General features: G+C 32.3%; 3 protein-coding genes across 4 annotated transcripts; 2 read left to right on the plus strand and 1 right to left on the minus strand.

The window, feature by feature from the left end:
* LOC107861371 (phytosulfokines 3-like) lies at positions 1-778 on the plus strand. Its single transcript, XM_016706710.2, has 2 exons — positions 1-170; positions 456-778. Exons 1-2 carry the CDS (start codon positions 48-50, stop codon positions 582-584), a joined length of 252 nt encoding a protein of 83 aa, XP_016562196.1. The 5' UTR covers positions 1-47; the 3' UTR covers positions 585-778.
* Positions 779-6,773: 5,995 nt separating this feature from the next.
* Positions 6,774-12,347, plus strand: LOC107858332. 2 transcript variants are annotated; one of them, XR_007052491.1, is made up of 3 exons: positions 6,774-6,931; positions 8,653-8,749; positions 11,105-12,047. XR_007052491.1 is itself a non-coding variant. In XM_047407336.1 (3 exons), the coding sequence occupies exons 1-3, from the start codon at positions 6,882-6,884 to the stop codon at positions 12,204-12,206; spliced, it is 255 nt and encodes an 84-aa protein (XP_047263292.1). In that variant the 5' UTR covers positions 6,774-6,881; the 3' UTR covers positions 12,207-12,347. The 2 variants fall into 2 exon arrangements, 1 of the variants encoding a protein (XP_047263292.1); XM_047407336.1 differs by lacking the exon at positions 11,105-12,047 and adding an exon at positions 12,099-12,347.
* Positions 9,473-11,106, minus strand: LOC107860171 (protein PHLOEM PROTEIN 2-LIKE A10-like). The gene has a single exon (XM_016705441.2). It carries the CDS (start codon positions 10,912-10,914, stop codon positions 9,652-9,654), a length of 1,263 nt encoding a protein of 420 aa, XP_016560927.2. The 5' UTR covers positions 10,915-11,106; the 3' UTR covers positions 9,473-9,651.
* Positions 12,348-21,123: the final 8,776 nt, after the last annotated feature.

Below are 21,123 nucleotides of genomic sequence, written 5' to 3' on the forward strand. Positions count from 1 at the left end.
CACCCGCAACACCTCTTCATCCAGAAAAACAAGCAGTATAATTGACCATGTCTAAGGCCACTAGTAGCTTATTCTTCATCGTTCTCCTCCTCTGTTTTATCCTGTCCTGCACTTCTCGGCCCGAGCCAGCTTTTCATGAGGCCACCCCCAACAAGATTGATCAACACAAGGTAACCAAATCTCAAGCTGCCTTGAAATTGTCTTTACATTTGAGCAATAAGTGAGTCAACATCAGACGTGAGTTTAATGTTATATTTGAACAATTTCTAAAATATTGACAAAATTTCAATAGTAACCTAAAGAAAGGACAGTAGTGTAAATCAGCCCAAACTGTCAAATTACAGATGTCTCGAGTTAGTCTATATTATGATTATGGAACGGCTTCTTTCTTCCTTTTGCCTCATGTTTGTTAATTTAGTGAACTTGGTTAACGCTTTGTTGTTTTTACGTTTCAGGATGTTGTGAATTCAAAACAAGTTGCAAAGGAAGAGAGCTGCAATGGAGGCCAGGATGAAGAATGTTTAGAAAGAAGGAATTTGGCTGCTCACCTTGATTATATCTATACCCAAAATCTCAACCCATAAAGTGTTCCATTTTAATTAAGGGACCTACTTTGCCATTGGTACCTTGAATGTTAGACGAGACAGTTAATATATATCACAGATTAAGTTGCCTTCCCTAGAGAGACAGTTATACATATACTACATTACCTACATTGTGGCTGGTTGATTTTTCCTGTACGTACGTTAATATGTAATCTCATACAAGTTAATCTTCCCCTTCCATCCTAGATCATACTGTATTTTGCATTATATATGGGATGTTTTGGCTAGTCACAAATTTATAATTAGTGTTAAATATATTTGTGACATTTCTCAGAATACGTTATTAAGAATAATATTAAGAAGTTTAAAATTTAAAAAGAAATAATCAAAATAGAAATATCGTCCTTTTGAAATAATGTCCTATCAAATGAACCTGGGGGACAAATTGATACCTTAAATTAAAATGTTTTACTCCATGGAACAATGGGACTGTTAACCTGCACATGTCGCAATCGCCATTGATTTCTCTTATCAAGCTTTCTGAACATGAGACGAAGAAAGATAAAAGATGAAAAAGTGTTTCTCGAATGTTCATTACATACAGCTGTCATACATTTTTATTAACTGCTATTGAAAAAATATCTGAGATGTGAACTTGGGTCCGAGTATATCAACGTGGGCCATTCTCTAAGCTGGGCCTGTGTCTTTATTGGGCCTAACCCCCCCCCCCCCCCTAAAGCTTGAGGGTGAGCAAACATCAAGCTTAGAAAGGAATTGTTGATGAAGACATCCAGTAAGGGGCTTTGTCATAATGTCAGCAAGCTGCTGTGAGCTGGGAATGTAATGTAGGGAGATCAGTCCAGCAACCAAGCAATCGCGAACATAATGGCAATCAACATCGATGTGTTTAGTGCGTTCATGGAAGACGGGGTTCTTAGCAATGTGAAGAGCAGCTTGGCTGTCACAATGAAGAGGAACAGGGTTAGAAACATGTAATCCAAGATCACCAAGTAGGCGGACCAGCCAAGCAATCTCAGCCACCACTTTACGTAGGGCACGATATTCCGCCTCAGCTGAGGACAAGGAAATAGTGGGCTGTTTTTTGCTCTTCCAAGAAAAGGGACAGCCACCAAGAGTAATAAAAAAACCTGAAATTGACTTCCTAGAAGATGCACATCCGGCCCAATCGGAGTCAGAATAAGCACATAATGAAAAATCAGGCTCCTTAGAGAGCAAGATACCCTGACCAGGGTCATTAAGGAGATATCTTAGCACATGAATACCAGCAAGCATATGAGGAATGCGAGTAAGTTGGAGGAACTGGCTCAAGTTTTGTACTGCAAAAGCTTAATCTGGGCGAGTATGCTGTGAGAAATTGAGCTTACCAATAAGTCTTCGATAACAACTAGGATCAGGAAAAGCCTCACCCATGTCAAGGGTTAGCTTAACAGAAGAATCCAAGGGAGTAACCATTGGAGAAAAATGATCAACATGGAATTCAGTCAAGAGATCAGTAGCAAACTTGTGTTGGTTCACAATGTAACCTTGAGTGTGAGTAGATATTACAAGACCTAAGAAATAATGAATGGAACCCAAGTCTTTGATCTTGAACTGACAGTCTAAATAAGATTTAAGGGCCTGCAGTTCAGCAATATTATCATCAACCAACAATATGTCATCCACATAGACGACAAGAATAATAAGGGAACCAGCTACAAACGTGGTGAACAGGGAGTAGTCATTTCTACTAGAAATGTAGCCTTTAGAGAGCAAGGTTTCAGACAGCTTAGAAAATCATTGCCTGGAAGCCTGTCTAAGGCCATAAAGGAACTTTCTCAACCGGCAAACCAAAGAAGCTAATGAAGTACTGGCAGAACTGTTAACATCAAGTCCAAGGGGTATTTTCATATAAACCTCTTCATTTAAGTCACCATGTAGAAAAGCATTGTTTATATCTAATTGAAACACGGTCCAGCCCTTTTTTACCGCAAGGGTTAATAGATATTTCACAGTTTTGAGCTTGACAGCTGGAGAGAAGGTTTCAGTAAAGTCAATACCCTTATTTTTAGTGTCACCTCTAATAACCAACGCCGAGCTTTATACCTCTCCACAGTGCCATCAGCTTTGTACTTGATCTTATAGACCCATTTATAAGGTATGACTTTCTTGTGTGTGGGGGGGGGGGGGACTATATCACAAGTGTGATTGGCAGCAAGAGCAGTAAATTCCTTTTGCATGGCCTCCTGCCAAGCAGGATGAGAGACTGCCTGTTGGTAATGTAGAGGCTCATGCAACTGATGCATAATAGGAGGTAACTTAGAAGAGGAAATAAAAGAGCACACATAATCAGACAGGTAAGATGGTGTATGTGTAGTTCTAGAAGACTTTCTAAAAGCCACTGGGGAAGCAGAAGAAGGAACAGTAGGTTCTAGAGGAATGGTGGGAGGAGGTAAATCTATAAAAGAGGAAGTAGGGGAAAAAAAGAAACTGGGAGCAGGGGAAGAATTTGGAAAGACATATTCATGAAAGGTAATATCTCTAGAAAAGAAAATGGAGAAGTTACAGAGGAAAAGAAGCTTGTAACCTTTCTTACCACAAGAGTATCCAAGGAAAACACAAGAAATTGATCTAGACTGAAATTTATCCCTACCTAACTTAATGAAAGTAGCAAAACAAAGACACCCAAAAGATTTGAGGTGATTATATGAAGGTGCAATGCCATGCAACTTCTCATAAGGAGAAAAATTGGACAATACAGTAGAGGGCATTCGATTGATGAGATATGTTACAGTAAGAATGCAATCACCCCAATATTTGAGAGAAAGATGTAATTGGAATAGAAGAGCTCTAACAACCTCTAGAAGGTGTTTGTGTTTTCTTTCCACTACTCAATTTTGTTGAGGAGTGTGTGGAATAGTTGTTTGGTGAAGAATCCCATGTTCTGTAAAAAATGAAGAGGCTGCAATACTATTGCCTAGTTCAAAAACATTGTCACACCTAAAAGTCTGAATAGAAGTGTGAAACTGTGTCTTGACCATAACAGTGAAAGCCTTGAGAATGGGTAGGGCATTGCTTTTGCAAAAAAAAAAAAGTGTCCAGGTTACTCTTGTGTAATCATCCACAAGGGTTATAAAATACCTTAACCCATTATAAGTTTGAGTATTATACGGGCCCCAAATATCAATGTAGACTAATTGGAAAGTTACAGTAGAATGAATAACAGATTTAGGGAATGAGGATTTTTGTTACCTATCCATAGGACAAATGGAGCATATAAAGATTGTTTATTGGAAATCTTATTAGACAACAAAGGAATTGAATGAAACCTATGAAAAGGCATGTGGCCCAACCTTTGGTGCCAAAACAAATCCATCTTATTAACAATATCAAATTTAAAACATGTGGGAATGGAGGAACAACTAGTATTTGAAGAAACAAAAGAGCTATATTCAGGAAGTGAAAATAAGTTGTTGTTGGATCCAATTGGGGTCTTGGAGAAGAGATCAGCATCTGGATGAAGGTAGAATAGTCTGCCAACAACTTTACCAATTTCCAGAGGCCTCTTCAGTGAAGGGCCTGTAGGAAACAGTGAGTTTTGGTAAATAATGCATGACAATCCAGTTGAGAAATTAATTGATGAATAGAGATAAGATTAAAATGAAATAATGGCACTAAAAGAACATGAGTAAGAATAATATGAGGTCTCAAAGTGATGGAACCAATGGAAAACACTTTCACTTTGTATCCATTTGGTAAGGTTACAAGGAAAGGTTTAGGTAAAGGAGAGATATGGTGCAATAGGTGTTTGTGTGGAGTCATATGATGAGTGGCTCTTGAATCCAATATCCAAGGTTGAATACCTACATGTATATGATTAGAATTATGATCACTCAATGAATTTGCAGCATAGGTGGTAAACAGACCTGAAAAGTGGGCAAATCCAGCAGAATCTGAAGTGTAATCATCAGAACTGGGACTATGACCAGAGTAAGCAGGTGATAGTAACAATTGTTGAGTAAATAGTGACTGTAAATATTGACATTATTCCTTACTGAAGCCATGAGTATACACATCAATAGAATGAGCAGGGGATGAAGGAACAGATGCAGTGTTTTCAGAGGGCAATGTGTCAGCTTAGACACAAGTAGCAGTGTTTTTGTTTTTGGTGAACTTGAAATCCGGAGGGAACCCATGCAACCTATGAAACTTTTTCACAGAATGTCCAGGTCTTCTGCAATAGGTGCAAATGAGAGAAGGTTGGGGTTTCTTTGGAATAGGATCAAAATTAACTTTATGGGAATAACCCCTGCCATTTTGGGAATAACCACCACCTCTATTTGTTGGAGAGAAACCCCTATGAATATTAGAGTTGTATGGAGCCGAACTCCTGTGATTACTAGATGAAGTTGAGAAAGCAGCTGAATCAACAGAAAAGTAGGGGTAGATGAGTGATTTTCCCTTTGGCTCTTATCTTGTAATAAAAGGGAATAGACTTTATTGACTGATGGAACAGGGGACATCATCAATATAGTACCTTTGATTGTGGAAAATGAGTCATTCAATCCATTAAGGAATTGAAAAAGTTGCTAGTCCTCTATAAATTTGGGTAAAGCACCTCATGTACATGTGGGACCAACATAAGCACAATGTAATTCATCCCAAAGACTTCTAAATTTTGTATAATAGGTGGCAATACTGGAGGAACCTTGAATAGTAGAGTTGATTTTCTTTTGAATCTGAATGTATTTAGATTCGTTGGACTGACCAAATAGAGTATTTAGATCTTCCCATATTTCTTTCGCAGTTTTAAGGCACATGACACTAATAGCAATGGCACGAGAGACAGAGTTGAGAATCCATGCCTTAACCATATCGTTAGACCATTCCCAATAAGGAAAATAGGGTGAACCAATGGCGGGAGTTGGGATTCTACCATCTAAGATGCTTAATTTGTTCTTAGCTGAGAGGGAAGTGAGTGTTTTGCGGAGAAATTTTAACTTTTGAAAGAGGAGTCGCCACTTAATTTTGAAAAGGAATTAAGAAACCTTTGTAGAGTTGCTTAAAATGATTCAAAACAGGAAAATCATTTTAAGTTAGAGATTCTAGATAAGCGGTTCCTATTAACATTTTAGGAAGGTGTTAGGCACCTAAAACGTCCGCTAACTTGCAGTTATCCGGACTATTTGAAAATCTTCTTTTGATTAACTTGTAAAAGATTTATTTTGAGTTTATAATTTTGAGTTTACAACTTTCACGGATGATGAAAAAGGAAAAAGAAAAATTGTACAAATATGTTGGGTATTGACCAATCATGAGTTGGTAACTTCTAAACATCGTGATTAACCTTATGGATTAGATCAATTTACATTAGGCATAGCAAAAATAATTTCATATCATCAAAATTTATACTCCGCATCCTATTTTACTTGTCTCAAATTAAGATGGCACAACAATTAAGAAAAAATAATAAATAATATGGGTAGTTTATTAAAGTATCCCTATTAAATGATGTTTACATTTTAATTTAAAGAAAAGATAATTAATGCAAAGGATAAAACATGAAAAGAAAAGTTTGTCGTATCTTGATAAATAAAATGAAACAAGTAAAATGGAACATCAAATTAATCAATTTAGGACGGGTAAAATGGGACGGAGGAGGTATGTTCAATACTCCTAGAAAGGAAAGTTAATGAAACTTAGGATGTTTGGATTGACTTTTAAAAAGTAACTTATAGGGTAAAAGTCATAAGTCGATATTATTTTATTTTTGACTTTTACCTTATTTTAATACTTCCTCTGTTTCATTTTACCCGTCCCAAATTGAGATGACACATTAATTAAAAAAAATAATTAATAATATGGCTAGTTTACCATAATACTCCTATTAAATGTTGTTTACATTTTAATTTGACTAAAAAGTAATTAATGCAGAGGGTAGACATAGAAAAAAAAATTGTCTCGTCTTGATAAGTAAAAAAGAACAAATGAAATGGGACATCAAATTAGAAAATTTGAGACGGATAAAATGGGTCGAAAGGAGTATTTTTTAACTTAAAAATAAGTGTTTAAAAATATTTTTCTACTTTCTCAAACACCATCAAAATAAAAAAAATGCTTAGTAGCCAAAAGCAACTTAAAATAAGTCAATCCAAACACCACTTATAATATGAGTACTAAAACTAAATTGGATGGTAGCTGATTGTAATTTCAAAAAGTAGAAGGGTGTTTCTGGAATTTTATAAAGTAATAGAGAGGTGAATGTAAATGATCAAAACATTAGCTCCACAGCCAATTACTGAATACTGATAGCTCCGATCTCTTGTACTGAGAGAAGAGATGTTCAGGAGGAGATTTTTGTCGTTTCCGCTCGTAATAGGCGCTGTTATGTAAGTTCTTTATTGCCCTTCCTCCATACTAGTTTTGCTTACGACCTAGATGTTTTTTTTAAAATTATTCATGAATTGGAGCAAAGATGTTTGATGAAATGCCTAGCTGAACTGCCCTCTTCCTTCTCCCTAGTCCTAACAACAAAGGGGCGAACCAAAATAAAGACATATGCTGGTATCTTCAGTTTTTCATGGTCATCAATGGAAGAGGAATTGATGGAAGAAATGTTGTAATAATGTTTTCATTTAGTGGGAGTAGAAGAAGTTTGTGTTAACCTAATGATTAAGAGGAAGAAATTTGTATGCTTGGCGCTTCAATTGTTTGTGTTCTGTTATTTACTAATAGAAGTGGAGCACTGCAGTGGAGTAACTAGTCCATATTACCAAGAGGTCACGGGTTCAAGCTGTGGAAAAAGCCTCTTGCAGAAATGCAGGGTAAGGTTGTGTATAATAGACCCTTGTGGTCCGACCCTTCTTCGGACCCCATGCATAGCAGGAGCTATAGTGTAGCGAGTTGCCCTTTATCCCCTTTGTTATTTGCTGAGTTTTAAGTATGGCATAGGTTCAGGTCTAAAATTAGTGTCTTGTACAGACCATGTTTGACTTGTCCTAAATCTAATTTGTTGTTTTTTCTCTTCATTTCTCTGATTACTAGTATTGTTCTTCAACAATGAAGTCTATGTTTTGCTCGTTTCACCTGCCTAGACAAAATTTTGAACTTCCCTAAAACTGAAGATACTACAACTTGATTGGTGCTCCGTTCACAAACTATCCTTTATAGCAACTAAATTGAGCCTAAAGCGTTTTTGGGGATCGACATTGATCCAACTGCCAAAATTGTCCTTAGGACAGTAAGGAGTATGAGACAATCCATTAGATCTAGCTCCTCCTTCCCTACATGCAGATGACCCTAACCAGTGGATCGATAAATTTCCTTTAACCATTGGCTAAAAGTGAGTTGAGAAAAAATAAAAGAGAAACCTAATTTACTTCCCTCAGTGACCCCTTTGTCTTCCATGCTTCAAGTATGTGTACCTTTGACATGTTTCTGCTGCTATGGTTATCAGACAATGCGACGATGCATTTCTGCATCCGTGGTGTGTTTTCTTCTGTGCCTTTTGACATCGTGTTTCATTTTCCTCTTTATGTTTGCTAACAGTTTGATTTTAAGAGGCCTTGCTAAAGAGATGGATGTCTTCTGTTTCTTACGAGCTATCTCTGCTTCTTTAGCCCTTCAAGATACCTTAACAGTGCATTTGTTAATACTCTCTTGTAGCACTAGCAGATAACTACTGCATATACCATTTCTATTTCTCTTCTTCTTGTTAAAGTAATTGCCGTAGTTGTACTACTGATCGTTCTAGTCTCTTGAAAATACTGCTATCCTGCCTTTTCTTGAATCATTACCTTTTGAAGAACTCAGCACATTTTTTCAGTTTGGTGTCTCTGAGGCATGATTAACCACTTTCAATAAAAATTTACATGCATATGACAGAATGTGTATGCACTGACTTTGTTGGAACCTAAGTAAACAGCAACCATCTTCATGCCTTTCTTGACCAAAGAAGTTGCTGACACGGCTTTGACATCTGCATGTTTGTTATCCACAGTTCAGAAGTTACAGCCTACATCCTCTAGACCTCACTCAATAATTTAGCAACTTTTCCTTGCATTATGTGTTTACTTCCATTTGTTTGATCATTTACTTGGTTAACATGTAGAATTGGAGTTGTATCTGGGAAAGCTATATTTGCACAACCACTTGATGAATATTGGAAGAAGAAACTTCAGGAGAAACCAGCCGCAAAAGAAAATGATGTAAGCACCTCATAGCGTTTGGTGATCTGAGCTTAATATCGTAGTATTTTTCTGTTGGCCGTTACTCTATAAAAATGCCTTGTGTATCCACAACCTCATCCAAATAACTAATTACATGATGCTCTAGAAATTTCATCCTTCAGTTGTTTGTATGAGACTGCCCATCAAAACTATCCACGTTTTTAATCTTGTCGCGAAATATTACATATCAATTGGGATAAAATTGTGCCCATGTTACTTTACGTTTCTTTGAAGTATTTGGATGAAGTATTCATGTGGTCAGAACCAAAATTGATCATTTAGAAAGGATGCTGATTACTGAATGTAATGTCATCAAGCATAATTTGTTCCTTTAATTTGGAATTATCTGTACTCGGCACTAGTGTGTGTCCCTTTCCTTGGTTCTGTTGTGCACTGGCTTGGCGCTAATTTAGAACATCTGCATTAAACGCCTGGACTAAATGCTGATATTTAATGCTGAAATGTGTGTAATAATCACAATTGACGCTGGGTAATATAGATTTTCATCAGATTATAATCTTACAGATGATCTCCATGAGGTAGGGTCAGTGGGTTAAGGGTTCTCTTTTATAGTGTAAAAGTTAATTTATTCGTTTAGTTGGTTGCAGAGCATTACATAGCTTTTAATATTCTCTTTACTTAACAGAACTATGATCACTTCAACTGAGTGAAGAAAAGGAAAAGAACCACTGACAGGAGACAGAGAAATTACGGGCATAATTACATTCACTCGACAAACATGAATTGAAATACAATCAATCAACAAGGACAAACCAATGATATACAGCTGTACTATCCAAGATTCCCTTGGCAAAAGAATGTAATACTCTAGGAAGTTTAACAAATAAAAAGTTGTCTTCCCAAGATTCTAATCGAAACTTCTAATTTGGAACCAAGATCCAAGGACCATTAAGTATGTGTAAACATAGAGAGAGGCATATACTAACAGTAGTAGAAGATTTCCCACCCACATACCTGCAGGCTTCAACACTCCTATCAACCACCTCCTCTTGTATAACATCTACACTTCTTCTCAAAGTCCCAACTTCCTCCTGGACAACATTTATGCTTCTTCTCAAACACTCACACAACTTTTCTAGCAGAAACTCCAAGAAAGATCTAACACTTTCAAAGGTTACTTTCCCAGTCAAATCAAGAATAAGCCTCCTATTTCTTGCCACTGCCAAAGTAGAAGATACTTTATTTGTCCAGCCGGTGTACATGTTCTGATCTTCCTCCAAAAATTTCTTGGCTTTGAAACTAAGTGGCAAAGAAGAATATTTTTTCGAAATTGTATCCATGTCCAAATCACTATTTGTCAAAACTTGATGAGAAGTTTTCACAAGAGTTCTAATGGCACTACTACATATGGCTACTAGCATATCTCTCATTTTGGCTTCATGCTTGGGGTTGGTCAACCCCGAAAAGATTTCATTATAGGTGTTGACATTCATTGTTCTATCAAGATAAACAGCAACTGCCGTGCTCACAATCAATTGTACACAACTCCCTATCAGTTCTCTGCACTTGTCCTGGCATAGAACATCAATCCATCCTGGAACAGAGTATTCGATATCAGAATGAACAATAGCATTGCCTTTTCTTTCCGAATAAAAAGCAAGAACCAAATTCCTCGCAAAGCTCCCAACAATTACAGAAGCAAAACCAGACCCTGCATCAGTAAACAGTTTATCTAAAACTTGGTCCAAAAGACCAGAATTTGCAGCCCCTGGAACACCATTTTTTGCAGTTTCTTGATGGTAGCCTCGCACAACTCCCACGGTCATCGCACTTGTGACCTTAACAACAGCTTGTGAAAACTCATCTGATTTAGCAATCTTAGAAATCTGTTTCAAACTTCTGGGAATTTCATCAGAGTCGGAAGCAATGAATTCCTTCAAATCTTTCGAAACAATCCCAATTACGTCAGCAGAATCAGACACCATCTCAGCTAAAGAAACAAAAGCACCTATGAGCTTCAAGAATCTCTCCCTCTTTCTAACCATAGAAGGTGAGCAATAAGCTCTATAAGCACCATAACCAGTAACACCAAGAGCTCCTAAAGCAACAACCCAATTCCTATTTCTCCGAGTATAATCCAAACCCTTCCTTAATAGCTTTAAATCCCCATAATTCAAAGCCATAAAGCACAACCTCCTAAAATCTTGGATTGTAGACTTCAATTCTAAAAAGGGGTTGGAAACAATGTTTAAAAGATCCAAATTTTCAGCAATTTGTAGTGTTAAAGGTTGAAGAGATTTGTACACCAACCTGAATATGGGAAGAGAGAAGGCTGACGTAGAACAGTTTCTGACTATCTAGATTCTGGTGCAGGACATCAGCAACAACGGAGGAAAAGGGGAAAAAAATGGGGAAACAAAAAAAAAAAGAAGCTGATCCACTACAGAAATACAATAAACTATGTAAGTATATTGATAAGAACGACTTAAAATACGACAGCTACTAAGCCTACTAAGGTCGTTGTCTACATTTATTTTTTATATACTATAATATGATTGAACAATAATTGTATGGGGCTGAATGAATATGGATATAGGAGTAGTTTTTGGAATAGTTTATAGTTAGGTATTCTGTTAAATGTGAAAAAAAAAAAATGGTTTTGGGAGGATATAGATGATGGACTTTTATGGTCCCACTGTTTATCTTTAAGTTCCACAGTCAAAAAAGCGGTGCACATAATTAGCTAGAAACTTGGTGACCTGGCTTTGTCTTCGTTTGCCAAGTGTTTGCAATGAACTGGCTCCTCGTGGCTCTACTTTCATATTACGTCTTCGCTTTTTCTCTTTTTCCTTTTTGTCTTCAAATATTGTTCATGGTATCTACAGATATTTCATATTTGCATTGGCTTGGTGTTGGTCATTTGGTTCACGTAATTTTTATGTGTGCAATGTGTTATAAGAAAAATAAGGCATAAGTCATCAACTTGCCGTCAAAGTTATATCGACATATAATTCATTAGAAGTCTTAGTTTAGATTTGTTCCTATCGACCACCGGGAGTATTCAGAATTTGTACCAATGACAACATGGACTGTTTAAAAGATACTTTTGTTATTAAAAACTCCATGTAGTGTTATTATTAACTAGGGGTGTTCAAAGCTCGTATCGTCTTATTCCATTTTGTGATAGCATGCATGCTTCATACTGAATTTGATATCCTATATTGATGTTTATGCGGATCGGAGTATTATGCTTATGGAAAAATAAAATGAATACACACTTTAACTTACCATATTGATATAAATCTTCATCCTTACAAAGTTATTACAAAAATTTCAACTAATTATGTATCTTCGTTGGATGTATCAGGAGCTAATTATGTATCGCGACAGACTCAAAATCAAAAAATTATCGGGAGCTATTATATATCTTTATATAAAAAAAAAACTTATCTTTATTGGATGTATCGGGAGTTAATTATATATCAATTTCAGTAATTCTACAAAATGTTGAAATTTTCTGTAATTAAGCTCCAAACTGTTGGAACGATTAACAGAGCGAGCTGTGAAATTGTCCGCTTGGCCGATGCAGGCCTGGGCTACCCAACCACAAAAATATAGATGATTAGGCCCAAAGAAGAATCAAGCATATGAGTGAGTAAAACGTTCCTATGAACCCAATTTCACAACGGGCCATTTGCTCGAGCCTCCCCTTATTATTAAAATAAATAAAGTAGCATACTTAAGTATTAAATTATAAAAAATAATAACACTTTAGCAAATTACATTTTGTTGCATATGTATTTTGTATGTATTTGTATTTTTGTAGCAACAGTTTGCAAAAATACAAAATACATATCGATCATAAGGGCAGTAAAAATCATATATATTTGTATTTTTGTAGCAGCAGTTGCAAAAATACAAAATACAATTTTCTATATTATGTAATTATAAAACTGTTGCTATAAAACTCATAATTAAGGGGATAAGTATGCTATTTCTGAATTTTGCCCTTAAGGTTTCTTTAATATTTGCCAGTTAAATTTGCGGTTCTCAAGGTTGAGTTATCTCTCATCAGGCAAAAGAAAAAAATTGCAAGGCATAACTTAGTTACGTTGAATAAAACTTATGCTGGTAGATGCATAAGCTCAGGTTCAGAATCTACAAGAGGCATAACTTATTTCTATCAAACTTTTGCCTAACAAAATAAAAATTCTCTAAACTTATGTCTTGCGCAAAAACTTGACAAACAACTTAAAGGAATTTGATTAGGTTTACAATTGCCGACAAAGTTTGGTCCAAAAATAATTATGTGGTAGATGCAGTCATATAATAGCACTCCTTCATAATGCATGGAATATATGGATGTCATATAAATCAATAAATACATTATTTTAATACAAAGAAGGATATCAATCAAGTATCAGCCATCACAATATGCACAAGACGTATCACGTTTTGATAGAAGAGATTTAAGGGCAAAAAAGGACAAAGTCTCCAACCGAACTTTTCTTATTTATTACACGTTAGCTTCCATCTATTTCAGATTGATTGGATGTCATCGAATACCATCTAGCAAGGAAGAAAGATGTTAGAAATGTTAGCTCTGAGTCACAACAACAACATACCCCGTATATTTCCACATAGTGGGGTTTGGAAAGGGTAAAATGTACGCAGTCTATACCACTACCTCCATCGGGGATAGAGAGACTGTTTCCAATAGATCTCCGGCTTAGGACCTAGGACTGTAGACCAATGTTAGCTCTGAGTCGGTTTGTAATTAATACATTCACATACACATCAATGGCAACATTTTAATATCTCTTCTTTGAAACATTTTAGATTCATCTGTGCCAAATGTAAACTGAATCTACCGACTAAAACTATATTACATGTCAAGCAAGGCTATCAAAACTATTTTTGTAAAATTTGGTTGGAGCCTTATTATAATTGATAAAATTATTATCAAGCGATCAACAAGAAGAGGTAATGATTCTAAATTATGAAAAATAGTTTCTTACAGTAATACAAAATTAAACAAGAATGCATATACAAACTCTTGTAATCCATCTTTCTATGAATATGATTCATAGCAGAAGCTTAGTGCAACCCTTGTTTTGGTTGTTGTAATAAAACAAAACCCTGAATAATACCAATTCCTTCATTTCAAAAATAATAACCTACTTTTTCTTTTAATCCGTTTAAAAAAGAATTACCCCTTGCCTTTTTTTTGCAACTTTTTTATTTTAACTTTTCACGTGGCATGTTTAAGACCAAAAGATTGAAGCACATTTTGGTACATTTGACATATCTTTAATTTAACACCACAAAATTTAAATTTTTTTATTTATTTTCTTAAATTTCATGGCAAGTCAAACTAGGTTATTCTAATGAAGTAATACTTTTCATTTTGTTGAGCAATCATTGATTACTCTAATGATCATATCAAGAACACTTATTATTTTTCACTTTTGGCATTTATAGCAAGGTTTTATCTACTGATTTGATATTTAGATTATTAGACTAATGTGACTGACGGCTATAAGAATAATGATTAAAGTGCTTGTTTAATCAACTTAATTATTGTGTAGTAATAATACTAAAAAGTTTGACAACTTCATTAATACGTGACGTGATGCAACAAAATTGTTGTGTTCCGTTCAAAATAACCCATTGCTATTAGTAAGAGCCGAGATAAAAGGGTCACATGGGAGTCCCGGCCGCCCATTACTATAAAGGGCAAACAACACGTGCATTTGTGAAACTTGGTTCACCGCCTCATTGCATTTTATTAGATGATTTTTTTCTTCGAATAACTTAATTTTAAATTTTTCTCTAAACAATTAAATTTAGGGTAAATTACAGAAATCCCCAAATATCTTTATTTTATTTAATTATTCTCTCATTACTTGTAATTAATTATATATTATTTCATGACAATTCCAAATAGACAAATACACATTAGAATTTTCAAATATATGCAGATTCATATTGTAATTCTTTAGATACATACAAATATATTTAACTAATCTTGAATATATAAATATATTTGAGATTGAACCATGTGTGCAGACACCTTAATCAGATATCTGAATATCTTAACATGTATCATATAAATTACTTATTACTATATATAATAAGTGGCAATAATCAGGGATGTCTTCGACATATCTGCTTGTGCTGCTTGCTTCAACTGTTTCAATCGTAATTTTATTATACTACCCCTAATTAATTACTATAAGTTATTTAAGTATTAAAAATTTTATAATATTAAATAAAAATATAAAATAATCGACATGTCTACTTGTATTGTCTGCTTTAGCTGCTTCAATCGTAATTTTACTATACTACCACAACTTAATTACTATAGGTTATCTAAGTATTAAATAAATTATAAATATAAAAATATAAAATTGACAAAAAAGAATAAATTGACTTTTGTTTTTTAAAATTAACTTGATGCTTATATGATACCTATTTATGCTTTTTTCACAAGTATTTTTTATAGTAATTTTATTATATCACTTCTAATAAGTTATTATATGTCATTTAAGACATGAGTTCTTCGCTACTTCAATCGTCATTTTATTATATCATTCCTAATTAATCATTATGATCGCATTAGAAAATTAATAATATTTCATAAAATAGACACAAAATGATATGTCAACATAAAACGTTTGATTGACTATCGAAGTTATATTACTGCCACATAAGTTAACTTTTGAAATTATATCAGTGTCACTTAAATTGAAATAGAAAAAATAGTTAAATCACATATTAAAAATTAAAATTATTTTAATTATCTAAATTGTATTTGAGTCATATATATTAAGATTAAAAAAATAATGTATATTACACGGATCCTTCAATGTCTAGTATATAATATATTCATGACAATTATGTATCCCGATTGTATAATATATTTATGTTTTTTTTTTTTTTTGAATGGTACATTATAAAATGACAAAAATTGTTGGAGATGGAGATGGAGAAGAGAGAGCAATTAGCTCCTAGTGATGGAATTTATAATGTCTAATTTATACCTAACGAGACAATACATAAGTTGTCTTAGAATGTTAAAGATAATGAAAAAATGACATAAATATACACTTTTAACTTATTATATTTATATAAATTATCATCTTTATAAAGTAATTATAAAAATTTTAACTAATTATCTATCTTCATTTGATGTATCGGGAGCTAATTATATATTTCGATTTATTCAAAAATAAAAATAATGTATCCAAAGTTAATTATGTATATTTACAAGGAAAAATATATTTTCATCGGATGCATTATGTATTTTGATAGGTTCAAAATCGAAAATAATATATTGAAAGCTAATTATAAAAAAATATATTTGTTAAATGTATCATAAGCTAATTATGTATCTTAACATATTCAAATTTTAAATTGAACGTAATTATACAAAATGTCAGAATTTTCTGCAATTAAACTTTGGATTGTTGGAATTTATGTTACTTTACCCAAAGATAATTCGTCAGATATTATAATGTAAAATATAAATTTTATATTCACATAAAAAATATTTATTTTAAAAGGTAAAAATTAAAAATGAATAACAAAATAGAAAGAGAAGTGCCCACAATTTATGCTTTGGCAACTGCGAATTGACACCTAATGAATCGAGCCGCCGCGGTGGATGTATGCGTCCGCCACGCCATATTTGGACTTACTCGTGGCACACCCCTAATAAGTCTCCCCAGCTTTTACCTTTTTCATTTTATTTTTGTACTTTTATAATACTTCTTTCGTTCTAATTTCCAAAAAAAAAGAAAAACATTTGTTATTAATTTATGTGAACTTATTTAATAGGTATGAAAACTTAAAAAGCTTTTCTACGTTATAATTTTTATTATAATATGATATTTTATAGCTATAAATTAAAATTTTTAAATTTATAATAATAAATATATCGTAATATTATTTATGATAATGTAAAAAGCTACTTATTAAAGATAAAATAAAATTTAAATTATTTATTTTATTCATAAATCATTAATTGTAAAGTGGTTATTAGTAGTGTTGTATGCTGATGATGATTATCATATGGAGAATGGTGATCATGATAATTAATAGTGTTGATGATTGTGTAATGACGGGGTTAGGATGATGTATATAATTAGTGATAATAGTTGGATGTGGCGTATGATTGTGATGATAAAGGTATTAGTAGTACTCCCTCCATTGGTCCTATAGACTTGACACGGTTATTTTACGAAACTATTCTTATTAATTATATTTTAAAAATATAAATTTAAATATATATAACTTGTTTAGTCATTTAATGATAATGTATTATTAGAAGAACATATTAAAATTTTCTTAATTTTATCAATGAGATAACTAAATTAAAATAAATATTTATAAAAAGAGAATCAATTAAAATAAAACGGAGGAAGTAGTAGTGTTTGTGATAGATTGATTGTTGCTAGCGTTTGTTGTGATAGTGATAACAGCTGCAAATATTTATGGGTAATAGTAGTTGGTAATGTAGTAATTAACGATATGTATGATGATGGAAATGATTGTCCAAAGAGTTAATATACAAAAATGACCCTAAACTTGATATCAAATTATAACTTTGATCTTAAATTTTGATAATGCACAAATGTGATCTTTAACTATTCAAAACTGTACAAATATGACCCCCAATCCTACATGGCAAAACGCGTGTTTAACACGTAAAACTAGGCGCGTTCAGCTTAAAATCTAAGGGCATAATACATAAATATGACCTTAAACTTTAACAGTGTACAAATATGACCTTTAACTATTCAAAACTGCACAAATATGACGTTTAAATGACTCTTTACTATTATTTTTTCATTATTTTCGGCTCAAAGATGAAAATGACATCAAATTTCTTTTGTCATTGCGGAAAAAGAGCAATATTGAAGATTTATTAATTAGGCGGGTCAGCCTCATACGAAAAAATCGAGCGGGTATGTATATATATTATAAAGTAGAGGACGAATTTATGTTATATAATATATCTAAATATTATTTCTTTAAATATTAAATTAAAGATGAAACTATACTAATGATAAAAAAATTATTGTTTTAATAAAACGTTATTAAATTAATGTTATTAAGGATGATAGTATTAGTAGGATATTAAATTAACGTTGTAAAATTAACGTAATTAAAATGTTATTAAATTAACATTATTAAATTAACGAGGGGCGGGCCTACGTGGTTGCCATGGGGTTTACCTGAACTCCCTTGGTAAAAAAATTACGCTATATATATATAAGATAGAAAACGTATATTTATATACGTATATTAATGTTGAACCACATGAAACAAGACACTTAGATAGCCCAGTGATTTTATTTGCTCTTGTTGGGCGCTTCCTTCGGCCTACTGTGCGGGTTCGATCCCTGCTAGTGGTTTTTTAAAAAAAAAATTAAAAAAAGCTAGGTGATGTTGCTATAGAAATAAATAAAATAATAATAATAATTTTTTAAAATTAAAAATAAGTTAGGTGTTGCTACTATTATAATAATAATAATAATAATAATAATAATAATAATAATAATAATAATAATAAAAACGACGTCGTTTTAATACAAAAAGCAAAACTTTGACAGTATACAAATATAACCTTTAACTATTCAAAACTGCACAAATATGACCTTTCTCCAAGTTAACTCTTTTAATTACCTTTCCACGTAGACGCGAGTGAGACTCACTCATGGGATTATAAAATCGGAGGTCATATTTATTTAGGTTTTGAATAGTTAAAGATCCTATTTGTATACTATCAAAGTTTAAGGTCAAAATTAAAATTGAATGTCATATTTAGGGTCATTTTTATGTATTAATTCTTGTCATAGAGATGACTATAATGGTAATAGTGACGTGGAAAGTGATCGGTGATTGTTATCGTTGATTAGAATATAAACAAAAGTGGATGGAAATTGTGGACAGATTAATAGTGTGGAATGTGGATTATTTTGTTACAACTTTTTGAATAATTAAATTCTAATAATTATATTACTATATATAATAAGTGGCAATAAGCAGGTACATGTTTGACATGCCTACTTGTATAGCTTGCTTTAGCTTTTTCAATCATAATTTTATTATATTATCCCTAATTATATAATAAGTGGCAATTAGCAGGCACGTATTCGACATGCCTTCTTGTGCTGCTTGCTTCAGCTTCTTCAATCGTAATTTACTATATTACCCCTAATTAATTATTATAAATTATATAAGTATTAAAAAAATTATAATAATCAACGTGCCTACTTGTGTTGTCTGTTTTAGCTGCTTCAATCATAATTTTATTATATTATCCCAAATTAATTACTATATGTTATTTAAGTATTTGAAAAATTATAATATTTAATAAAAAACATAAAATTGACAAAAAACAATACATTAACTTTTGATTTTTTAAATTAACTTGACGCCTTGTATGATGCCTATTTACGCTTTTTTTCACAAATATTTAAGGCATGAGTTCTCCGCTACTTCAATTGTCATTTTATTATATCACCCCTAATTAATTATTATGATCGCATTAGAAAATTAATAATATTTCATAAAATAGACACAAAATGATATGTCACATGAAACATTTGATTGACTATCGAAATTATATTACTGCCACATAAGTTAATTTTTGAAATTATATCAGTATCACTTAATTGAAATAGAAGAAATAGTATTATAAATCATAATAATTAAAAATTTAAATTATTTTAATAATTAATTATTTAAATTATATTTATATCATATAAATTTAAATTAAAAAATAACATACAGTACGGGCCCGTGCTCTAGTAACTTCTGAAATGGGATTACAATTCAAACTTATGCTATCATTAAAATCATAAAATAAAATTTAAACTTCCATCGAGTGCAAAATGGTAGGACAGCTCTTTAAGTTTTGACTTCTTATTCTTCTTTTTAAATTTTCATTTTCATTTGATTTGTGATATCGTATCGTGGCTTGGTTAATTTATATTTGTGCCTTGTAGAATCTATTTAGGGGAATTGCTCTAAGAATATTTATATATTCAAAACTTCACTTCTAAATTAATGAGAAGCTTCGCATCTGCGTTGCGTCATAAAATCTATTTAGAAGAATTACTCTAATAATATTTTTATATTTCGAACTTGACTCGAGAGTTTTAGTTACCTGATTTTGGTGGTGGAGCCACCTTTGCTTCAAGGGGTTCATCCGAATCTTCTTCGATAAAAAATTATATTATTTTTTATACTATTTTACATGGTTAAAAGTATTTTTTATGCATAATATTTTAACCGCATGTGGCTCGCACGTATAATCTTTGATTATCTAAAATTAGACGATTTTGTCTATTGTGAAGATTTTCAATGAAATGCAAAAAGTTCAAATCAATTCTTAAAAATCCTTTACACTTTAAAATAATAATGTAAACATAACATATACCACCAGAAATTTTAAGTGGTTAATGGAATTCGTTAGTTTTGCGTTTGTCATAGAGTACCTCTTTTCCTTGTTGCTAGAGTGTAAGAGAGACACATCGATTTGAACTGTAGTATGATCATTATTTTTTTTTATATTTCAAATCTTTCTTTATTTTTAAAGTTAAATCTTTAAAAAATGTTTAATTACTTAAATAAAACTCTTAAATATTTAATACTTACTATTTTTACGTGGTAAAAAATATTTTTTATACATATATAGCAAATATTGAACTCCTTCAACTAATTCATATATATACTTGTGAACTTCTCAATAAAAATTTTGATTCCACCACTGTCTAATTCACTGGTGAGCAACTCCAACCGCATGAGTCGTGACTTGCTAGCACACTCCCTCTAGTTGTCTACAAGTACTTGGCAAAACGAAATAAATTTATAGTATATTAAAAAATGTGAAGACTTTTAGAAAAGTGATTTGAATTAAGGATACACTGTAATAGATAAAATCATCATTTACTCTATAATATAAATTTTCTATCCAAATAATACAAGCATACAGTTGAATTAGAAAAGGAAATAAAAAACGTGGTGAAAAGGGAAAAAAAAACAACCTTAAAAAAGAAGGCTAGACTAATTTATTAAGTTAATTAAAAGGAAAGAATAGAAAGTTAAAAGTGAAAAATGACACAAAAAAAACTTATCAAATTTGAAGTTAAAAAGGAGACCAACCATATTATTCTAATATTAATATATAATTTATAGAAGAAAAGTAAAATTTTACCATATTTAGATAATTTTTTTTTTAGAAAAAGGTTTCACTTTTCATACTTTAATTCTTTCTTTATACAATATTACATCCACAATATATTCCTCAAACAAGATTTTACTTTGTTATTGTCATTCAAGGTTTTTTTTATTAGCTTTCACACGACGTCATGTTGCATGAC

This window comes from Capsicum annuum, chromosome 2 (genome assembly GCF_002878395.1).
Source record: "Capsicum annuum cultivar UCD-10X-F1 chromosome 2, UCD10Xv1.1, whole genome shotgun sequence".
Lineage (NCBI taxonomy): Eukaryota > Viridiplantae > Streptophyta > Magnoliopsida > Solanales > Solanaceae > Capsicum > Capsicum annuum.

Bases quoted from the DNA above. Each gene is read 5' to 3' on its own strand.
- LOC107861371 (XM_016706710.2), top strand. From the start codon at position 48: ATGTCTAAGGCCACTAGTAGCTTATTCTTCATCGTTCTCCTCCTCTGT. The intron at 171-455 runs GTAACCAAATCT...TTTACGTTTCAG, and splicing joins ACAAGATTGATCAACACAAG to GATGTTGTGAATTCAAAACA.
- LOC107858332 (XM_047407336.1), top strand. From the start codon at position 6,882: ATGTTCAGGAGGAGATTTTTGTCGTTTCCGCTCGTAATAGGCGCTGTT. The intron at 6,932-8,652 runs GTAAGTTCTTTA...GTTAACATGTAG, and splicing joins CTCGTAATAGGCGCTGTTAT to AATTGGAGTTGTATCTGGGA. The intron at 8,750-12,098 runs GTAAGCACCTCA...TGGATGTATCAG, and splicing joins CAGCCGCAAAAGAAAATGAT to GAGCTAATTATGTATCGCGA.
- LOC107860171 (XM_016705441.2), bottom strand. From the start codon at position 10,914: ATGGCTTTGAATTATGGGGATTTAAAGCTATTAAGGAAGGGTTTGGAT.